Source organism: Oncorhynchus nerka, linkage group LG17, assembly GCF_034236695.1.
Source record: "Oncorhynchus nerka isolate Pitt River linkage group LG17, Oner_Uvic_2.0, whole genome shotgun sequence".
Classification (NCBI taxonomy): Eukaryota; Metazoa; Chordata; class Actinopteri; order Salmoniformes; family Salmonidae; genus Oncorhynchus; species Oncorhynchus nerka.
Genome location: NC_088412.1, coordinates 6,698,148 through 6,708,787, shown reverse-complemented (window position 1 = coordinate 6,708,787; position 10,640 = coordinate 6,698,148). Strand labels below are relative to the sequence as shown.

Here is a 10,640-nt window from a genome sequence, read left to right as displayed (position 1 = left end):
CAATTCGTAACTCAATCCTCTGTCTGGACAATTGTTCCTTTATGATCTAGTCAGGTCATTACACTACATTAAATACAACGTTAACTAGATATCATCGCCACATAACTTATGTCGAATTTAAAAGACACCGTTACCGTTAATAACGTCTGTTACACTGTAACTTACAGGCAGCCTCACATAAAAACCTATTGGTTAACAAAGCTTTGATTATGACCAAAGTCTATAGTCGTGAAAACTCTCTCTCTATTGTAACTTACCACACATTCACATCACTGCCTCGACATGAATGTGTCCTGTCAGAGCCGTTTCCTGGCCGTTAACTGTTAACAGGCTCGAGCCACAGCTTAACCAATGAGCTACAAGGAGGACTGACAGTCACGAGCGGTGCAGCAGCCTCTGCAGCAGCAGCCTCCCCCGGGTCCTAGTGCCCGCCCGGTAAGACGGTTAAGATGCGATGGAACGGAGAGAAAATAAATCACAGAGAAAATATATTGACTGATATATTGAATTGTTTAGGGAAGCTTTAGCTTTGGCTTTAATACATTCTGAAAATACTTGAAATCCAGAATAAAAAAAGAATAGTAGCCCTCCTCAGGAACAACAAAACCCTCACAGACCAACTTCTTCTTCTATGATATAATGGAGGTCCTCAAACCAACGTTAAAGGTGCATCGCGCCACCTACTGTGCTGGAGTGTGTTCAATCACGGTTTACACCACTCTAAATCCTCCTACCCAACTCAGTACTTCTGAGAAAATAAAAGAGTCCTACTAACTTCTAATAGACCCTCCCCCATCCCCCAAATCCCTTCCAAGTGTAATGTTTACTGTTCATTTCTGATTGTTTATTTCACTTTTGTTTATTGTCTATTTCACTTGCTTTGGCAATGTAAAAATATATTTCCATGCCAATAAAGCCCTATGAATTTAATTCAATTGAGAGAGAGACAGTTCCATTTTAATGTATAGGGGACATGAGTCAGTCATGGTTATTCATGGTTATGTGATGAGGCAGCCCAGTCGGTTACATGAACCAGTCTATTCTCTGAAAGGGGTCCAGACAGCCTGTTCCCAACAGTGGGGTCAGTGGGATTGGATAGGGGCCCCTCTCTCTCTCTCTGACTGGAGGAGAGAAGTGAAATGGTGTGTCTCCTCTGGTCAACAATACTCACCTTGAAAGACTCCACAGCCTGTTGGAGCTCCTTCAGCTCCTTCTCTCTCTCCTGGAATCTCTGCTGGACCTTCTGCTGACTCATCCCCAGCTGCCTCTGTGGAGAATCACTCTTCAATGAGCTATCAAGCTTTATTAGTCCAGTAGATCAATAGTATAGTAATGTGACATAGGACCCATAGAGAGGAAGGTCGACAATCCTGAGGAAGTCCCTTTACAATATTATATTATGTTGCTATGTGAATGATTATAGTTTTTATGGTAGGCCTTCATGTATCAAGGGGTTGAGACTGAACTTTGTACTCATAAAAGGCCATTCAGAATGATAATAGTGTTTGACGTTAGAAAATGGTGATACATTTGTAGAATCTGGGTTAACATATCTATATACTCAAGGTTTGTGTTCATAGTTGTGGATCCATTTCATATTGTATATAATATAATGATCTCATATTCAAACAGATTTAGTTCCTACTGTATCTTTAATTCTTTGTTTATCAGACAGCCACCAACAAGTTGTTCTGGTCTTACCTGTTTCTCAGTCCTCTCTGCTGCAGCTGACACTGTATCATGGCCTTTATGTTCATCCATTGTACACAGATAACAGATACACTGCTGATCGGTACGACAGTAAACCTCCAGCAGTTTGTCATGATGAGAGCAGATCTTCTCCTGTAGTTGTGCCGTGGCTTTGACCAGCTTGTGCTTCTTCAAAGCAGGAAATTCATAGTGAGGTTGGAGGTGAGTCTCACAGTAAGAGGCCAGACACGCCAGACAGGACATGAGGGCTTTCTGCTTTCTGGTCCCAGTGCAGAAATCACACGCCACATCTCCAGGTCCAGCATAGCACAGAGCAGGAGGGGGAGCAGCCTGGAGTCCTGTCTTCCTCAGTTTCTCCACCATCTCAGCCAACATGTTATTTTTCCTCAGATTAGGCCTTGGAGTGAAAGTCTCTCTGCACTGAGGACAGCTATAGACCCCTTTCAGAACATCCTGATCCCAGCAGCCCTCAATACAGCTCCTACAGTAACTGTGTCCACAGGGAATAGTGACCGGCTCCTTCAGTAGATCCAGACAGACAGAACAACAGAACTGGTCCTGGTCCAGCAGAACTCCCTGTTGAGCCATTTGGACTTGTTGTTCACTGTCACACAGACAGACGACACAGAGACTCAGATCAGTTTCGTTTCCTCAGAAGAGAGTTTGTGGGAAGGGGAGGGACTTCCTGATTCTGCCAGCGGGGTGGGGTTAGAAAGGAGGGAGGGGTTAGAGGAATGGAGGAAGAGAGAGAGGAACTGCATGCAACAGCAAGAGGGAGACAAATAGTTTAGTTCCAAGGTTAGAGCCCTTAACATGGAACAAATGACATAATGAATCTTAAAATGTGAGTTGTTAGAATATATGAAGGGTAACAGTTTCTATGAAGTACGTATGTATCATTATTTTAATGACCTTTATAATGCCTTATAATACACCTATGTGTTGTAATTAATCAATAAGGACTGAGGAGGTGTGGTATATAGTTAATATACAGTACCACAGATAAGGACTGAGGAGGTGTGGTATATAGTTAATATACAGTACCACAGATAAGGACTGAGGAGGTGTGGAATATAGTTAATATACAGTACCACAGATAAGGACTGAGGAGGTGTGGTATATAGTTAATATACAGTACCACAGATAAGGACTGAGGAGGTGTGGTATATAGTTAATATACAGTACCACAGATAAGGACTGAGGAGGTGTGGTATATAGTTAATATACAGTACCACAGATAAGGACTGAGGAGGTGTGGAATATAGTTAATATACAGTACCACAGATAAGGACTGAGGAGGTGTGGTATATAGTTAATATACAGTACCACAGATAAGGACTGAGGAGGTGTGGTATATAGTTAATATACAGTACCACAGATAAGGACTGAGGATATGGTATATAGTTAATATACAGTACCACAGATAAGGACTGAGGAGGTGTGGTATATAGTTAATATACAGTACCACAGATAAGGACTGAGGAGGTGTGGTATATAGTTAATATACAGTACCACAGATAAGGACTGAGGAGGTGTGGTATATAGTTAATATACAGTACCACAGATAAGGACTGAGGAGGTGTGGTATATAGTTAATATACAGTACCACAGATAAGGACTGAGGAGGTGTGGTATATAGTTAATATACAGTACCACAGATAAGGACAGAGGAGGTGTGGTATATAGTTAATATACAGTACCAGAGATAAGGACTGAGGAGGTGTGGTATATGGTTAATATACAGTACCACAGATAAGGACAGAGGAGGTGTGGTATATAGTTAATATACAGTACCACAGATAAGGACAGAGGAGCTGTGGTATCCTGGTTAATAGACAAGACACAACAGATTGAGTAATATCTAACATATTCAAAAATGCAATCAAAGTTTGTATTTTATTGGTCACATACACATATTTAGAACTCCGTCTTAACAATGCTTGTGTATCTAACATGGCAAAAATGCAATCAGGGTAATATCTAACAATGCTTGTGTTCCTGGCTCCAACAGGGCAGTAATATCTAACAATGCTTGTGTTCCTGGCTCCAACAGGGCAGTAATATCTAACAATGCTTGTGTTCCTGGCTCCAACAGGGCAGTAATATCTAACAATGCTTGTGTTCCTGGCTCCAACAGGGCAGTAATATCTAACAATGCTTGTGTTTCTGGCTCACAGAGGGCAAATCTAAAAAGTAAAATAAAATATTAGGACAAGCATTGATAGATATAGATATATATATATACTGTTTACTGTGATGTGATGCATAGACAATTTGGAGTACATCTGTAGTATATCTGAAGAATAGTATATGTACAGTAGTAGTTAAATAGGACAGGCCTTGACTAGAATACAGTATATACATATGAAGTGGACAGTAGTAGTTATATAGGACAGGCCTTGACTAGAATACAGTATATACATATGAAGTAGACAGTAGTAGTTATATAGGACAGGCCTTGACTAGAATACAGTATATACATATGAAGTGGACAGTAGTAGTTATATAGGACAGGACTTGACTAGAATACAGTATATACATATGAAGTGGACAGTAGTAGTTATATAGGACAGGCCTTGACTAGAATACAGTATATACATATGAAGTAGACAGTAGTAGTTATATAGGACAGGCCTTGACTAGAATACAGTATATACATATGAAGTAGACAGTAGTAGTTATATAGGACAGGCCTTGACTAGAATACAGTATATACATATGAAGTGGACAGTAGTAGTTATATAGGACAGGACTTGACTAGAATACAGTATATACATATGAAGTAGACAGTAGTAGTTATATAGGACAGGCCTTGACTAGAATACAGTATATACATATGAAGTGGACAGTAACTTCATACAAGAAAGAACCCAGTCATCATCAGAGGATTTGCAGTAACATGTATTATGTTCCAGTGGATGAGAGCAGAGGGTATGAATGTGGGGGGTGTTCATAGACACAACAAAGGCGTGCCGGTGTCCTGTCTGACCGTCCAATGGTTTGTATGTCAAAGCCAATGTTAGAGTTGCGTAAATTCGAATCTGGTATCAGGATAAATATAACAATGAGTCACCGATTTTATACTATGTATTTTTTATTAGCTAAGTCATAAATGGCTCACTGTAATACCACGCAGGGCAGAACAGAGAACTGACAAGAGGTACAGTAATACCCAGGATGTAGAACACAGTTATCTATCTGCTGAGGTGATGACTGTAATACCACGCAGGGCAGAACAGAGAACTGACAGGATGTACAGTAATACCCAGGATGTAGAACACAGTTATCTATCTGCTGAGGTGATGACAGTAATACCACGCAGGGCAGAACAGAGAACTGACAAGAGGTACGTAAAACAGTGTTGTTATACACATTATGATAGACATAGTTCCAACCCGTCTGTTGGCCTATCACAGTAGAGACTGGGCGTGGTTTAAACTTGCCAGGCCTATCGCAGGTGCTCAGGCGGGTCCCCGCCTCTTGGCCTCTTCTTCCTCCCTCCGTCGATGTATAGATCCTTACTGTTCTGGTATCGCAGCTAGTTAGAACAGTTGCTCAGTTCCTGCTATTGTGTTGTTCAGTATTTTTCCATCTCAGTTAAACCTCGTGATGACCACCCCTCCCTGTCACAACTTTGTCAGATACAGCAAGTCACACCATGTGCTCAATATTGTTACATACAAACACAAGGACAAAGCATCTGCTGGGCTGTTATCTACCGTTTTGCAACATGCAGGTCACACCATGTTACTCAGTTCTCATCACACACAAACAGGCAAGTAGCAAGCAGTTGTTTAATCTCATAATGACGCTCCAGTGCACAAATGCAGACACCTCACACAACCAACATCAGATAATATTTAATCATATATATGCTAATGGCTATAATGTAAAATACAGAATCCAACAAAGGTCAGGCAAGAGAGAACAATAAGGGTGAACAGAAATACAGAAACCCTGTGGTGATGACAGTAATACCCAGGATGTAGAACACAGTTATCTATCTGCTGAGGTGATGACAGTAATACCCAGGATGTAGAACACAGTTATCTAGCTGCTGTGGTGATGACAGTAATACCCAGGATGTAGAACACAGTTATCTATCTGCTGTGGTGATGACAGTAATACCCAGGATGTAGAACACAGTTATCTATCTGCTGTGGTGATGACAGTAATACCCAGGATGTAGAACACAGTTATCTATCTGCTGTGGTGATGACAGTAATACCCAGGATGTAGAACACAGTTATCTATCTGCTGTGGTGATGACAGTAATACCCAGGATGTAGAACACAGTTATCTAGCTGCTGTGGTGATGACAGTAATACCCAGGATGTAGAACACAGTTATTCTACCACTATCAGATTAGAGCAAAAAGGGATACTAGACATCTACCACCCAAATACCACTATCAGATTAGTGCCATAAGGGATACTAGACATCTACCACCCAAATACCACTATCAGATTACAGCCATAAGGGAGACTAGACATCTAACACCCACATACCACTATCAGATTAGAGCCATAAGGGATACTAGACATCTATCACCCCACTACCACTATCAGATTAGAACCATAAGGGAGACTAGACATCTTCCAACCCACTACCACTATCAGATTAGAGCCATAAGGGTTACTAGACATCTACCACCCCACTACCACTATCAGATTAGAGTCATAAGGAAGACTAGACATCTACCACTACCATATTAGAGCCATAAGGGAGTCTAGACATCTACAACCCAACTACCACTGTCAGATTAGAGCCAAAAGGGAGCATAGGCATCTACCACCCCACTACCACTATCAGATTAGAGCCATAAGGGAGACTAGACATCTACCACCCCATTACCACTATCAGATTAGTGCCATAAGGGATACTAGACATCTACCACCCCATTACCACTATCAGATTACAGCCATAAGGGATACTAGACATCTACCACCCCATTACCACTATCAGATTAGAGCCATAAGGGATACTAGACATCTACCACTACCAGATTAGAGCCATAAGGGAGACTAGACATCTACCACTACCAGATTAGAGCCATAAGGGAGACTAGACATCTACCACCCCATTACCACTATCAGATTAGTGCCATAAGGGATACTAGACATCTACCACCCCACTACCACTATAAGATTAGAGCCGTAAAGGAGACTAGACATCTACCACCCCATTACCACTATCGGATTACAGCCATAAGGGTTACTAGACATCTACCACCCGAATACCACTATCAGATTAGAGCCATAAGGGAGACTAGACATCTACCACTACCAGATTAGAGCCATAAGGGAGTCTAGACATCTACCACTACCAGATTAGAGCCATAAGGGACTCCAGACATGTATCAAATCTGATAGTGGTAGTTGGGTGGTAGATGTCTAGACTCCCTTATGGCTCTAATATGGTAGTGGTAGATGTCTAGTCTTCCTTATGACTCTAATCTGATAGTGGTACATGTCTAGGCTCCCTTATGGTTCTAATCTGATAGTAGTAGATGTATAGTCTCCTTTATGGCTCTAATCTGATTGTGGAAGTGGGGTGGTTGATCTGTCGTGGAAGATTCAGAATTTGTTGGTAACATATGTAAGATGTTTTATATTCATCATATGTGTGTAAGTTACTTCTCATCAGAATGGTATGTTTGTATAATACTGTGGCGGGATTAAAGGATCTCAGTTGCAATGCAGGGGGGGCTCTCAGAGAATTCACTGAGAGACACTGAATTACCTGAGAGTCACAGGATTGTGATAGAGCTCATATAATTAAAGATGGACTTTGATAACTAACTCTGACTTGTGTGATAGGAGCCGTAAAGGAGACTAGACATCTGTCACCCCACTACCACCATCAGATTAGAGCAAAAAGGGAGCCTAGGCATCTACCACTATCAGATTAGAGCCACAAGGGAGACATCTGTCACCCCACTACCACCATCAGATTAGAGCAAAAAGGGAGCCTAGGCATCTACCACTATCAGATTAGAGCCACAAGGGAGACTAGACATCTGTCACCCCAATACCACCATCAGATTAGAGCAAAAAGGGAGCCTAGGCATCTACCACGATCAGATTAGAGCCACAAGGGAGACATCTAACACCCCACTACCACCATCAGATTAGAGCAAAAAGGGAGCCTAGGCATCTACCACTATCAGATTAGAGCCACAAGGGAGACATCTGTCACCCCACTACCACCATCAGATTAGAGCAAAAAGGGAGCCTAGGCATCTACCACTATCAGATTAGAGCCACAAGGGAGACATCTGTCACCCCACTACCACCATCAGATTAGAGCAAAAAGGGAGCCTAGGCATCTACCATTATCAGATTAGAGCCACAAGGGAGACATCTAACACCCCACTACCACCATCAGATTAGAGCAAAAAGGGAGCCTAGGCATCTACCACTATCAGATTAGAGCCACAAGGGAGACATCTGTCACCCCACTACCACCATCAGATTAGAGCAAAAAGGGAGCCTAGGCATCTACCACTATCAGATTAGAGCCACAAGGGAGACATCTGTCACCCCACTACCACCATCAGATTAGAGCAAAAAGGGAGCCTAGGCATCTACCACTATCAGATTAGAGCAAAAAGGGAGACATCTGTCACCCCACTACCACTATCAGATTAGAGCAAAAAGGGAGACATCTGTCACCCCACTACCACCATCAGATTAGAGCAAAAAGGGAGACATCTGTCACCCCACTACCACTATCAGATTAGAGCAAAAAGGGAGACTAGGCATCTGTCACCCCACTACCACCATCAGATTAGAGCAAAAAGGGAGCCTAGGCATCTACCACGATCAGATTAGAGCCACAAGGGAGACATCTAACACCCCACTACCACTATCAGATTAGAGCCAAATGGGAGACTAGGTGTCTACCACCCCACTACCACTATCAGATTACAGCCAAATGGGAGACTAGACATCTACCACTATCAGATTAGAGCCATAAGGGGGCATATACATCAACCACTTTTAGATTAGAGCCATAAGGGAGTCTAGGCATCTACCACTATCAGATTAGAGCCGTAAGGGAGACTAGACTTCTACCACCATCAGATTAGAGCCATAAGGGAGACTAGACTTCTACCACCATCAGATTAGAGCCATAAGGGAGATTATGCATCTACCACCCCACTACCACAATCTAGGCATCTACCACTATCAGATTAGAGCCGTAAGGGAGACTAGACTTCTACCACCATCAGATTAGAGCCATAAGGGAGACTAGACTTCTACCACCATCAGATTAGAGCCATAAGGGAGACTAGACTTCTACCACCATCAGATTAGAGCCATAAGGGAGACTAGACTTCTACCACCATCAGATTAGAGCCATAAGGGAGACTAGACTTCTACCACCATCAGATTAGAGCCGTAAGGGAGACTAGACTTCTACCACCATCAGATTAGAGCCATAAGGGAGTCTAGGCATCTACCACTATCAGATTAGAGCCGTAAGGGAGACTAGACTTCTACCACCATCAGAGTAGAGCCATAAGGGAGACTAGACTTCTACCACCATCAGATTAGAGCCATAAGGGAGATTATGCATCTACCACCCCACTACCACAATCAGATTAGATCCGTAAGGGAGACTAGACTTCTACCACCATCAGATTAGAGCCATAAGGGAGACTAGACTTCTACCACCATCAGATTAGAGCCATAAGGGAGATTATGCATCTACCACCCCACTACCACAATCAGATTAGAGCCATTAGGGAGACTAGGCATCTACCAACCCACTATAACTATTAGTTTAGAGCCATAAGGGAGAAAATGCATCTACCACCCCACTACCACTATCAGATTAGAGCCATAAGGGAGAATAGACATCTACCACCCCACTACCACTATCAGATTAGAGCCAAAAGGGAGACTAGGTGTCTACCACTATCAGATTAGAGCCAAAAGGGAGACTAGGTGTCTACCACCCCACTACCACTATCAGATTAGAGCCAAAAGGGAGACTAGGTGTGTACCACTATCAGATTAGAGCCAAAAGGGAGACTAGGTGTCTACCACCCCACTACCACTATCAGATTAGAGCCGTAAAGGAGATTATGCATCTACCACCATCAGATTAGAGCCGTAAAGGAGATTATGCATCTACCACCCCACTACCACTATCAGATTACAGCCAAATGGGAGACTAGACATCTACCACTATCAGATTAGAGCCATAAGGGGGCATATACATCAACCACTTTTAGATTAGAGCCATAAGGGAGTCTAGGCATCTACCACTATCAGATTAGAGCCGTAAGGGAGACTAGACTTCTACCACCATCAGATTAGAGCCATAAGGGAGACTAGACTTCTACCACCATCAGATTAGAGCCATAAGGGAGATTATGCATCTACCACCATCAGATTAGAGCCATAAGGGAGACTAGATTTCTACCACCATCAGATTAGAGCCATAAAGGAGATTATGCATCTACCACCCCACTACCACAATCAGATTAGAGCCATAAGGGAGAAGAGGCATCTACCACCCCACTACGACAATCAGATTAGATTTATTAGGGAGACTTGGCATCTACCACCCAACTATAACTATTAGTTTAGAGCCATAAGGGAGAAGAGGCATCTACCACCTCACTACCACTATCAGAATAGAGCCATAAAGGAGACTAGACATCTACCACTATCAGATTAGAGCCATTAGGTAGACTAGACATCTACCACCATCAGATTAGAGCCATTAGGGAGACTAGACATCTACCACCCCACTACCACTATTAGATTAGAGCCATAAAGGAGACTAGACATATACCACTATCAGATTAGAGCCATAAGGGAGACTAGGCATCTACCACTACCAGATTAGAGACATAAGGGAGTCTAGACATCTACCACTATCAGATTAGAGCCGTAAGGGAGACTAGACTTCTACCA

At 42.6% G+C, this 10,640-nt stretch overlaps 2 protein-coding genes across 2 annotated transcripts in view; both read right to left on the bottom strand.

The window, feature by feature from the left end:
* The window catches only part of LOC135561390 (tripartite motif-containing protein 16-like), a 24,469-nt gene extending 22,115 nt beyond the window's left edge, over positions 1 to 2,354 (bottom strand). Inside the window, exons 1-2 of the mRNA XM_065002886.1 lie at positions 1,702 to 2,354; positions 1,172 to 1,267 (exon numbers count right to left, since the gene is read on the bottom strand). Coding sequence (XP_064858958.1) covers positions 1,172 to 1,267; positions 1,702 to 2,298 — 693 coding nt within the window. The 5' untranslated portion in view covers positions 2,299 to 2,354. The remainder of the gene's footprint in view (positions 1 to 1,171; positions 1,268 to 1,701) is intronic.
* The window catches only part of LOC135561380 (E3 ubiquitin/ISG15 ligase TRIM25-like), a 426,185-nt gene that overhangs the window by 1,747 nt on the left and 413,798 nt on the right, over positions 1 to 10,640 (bottom strand). The window lies entirely within an intron of this gene.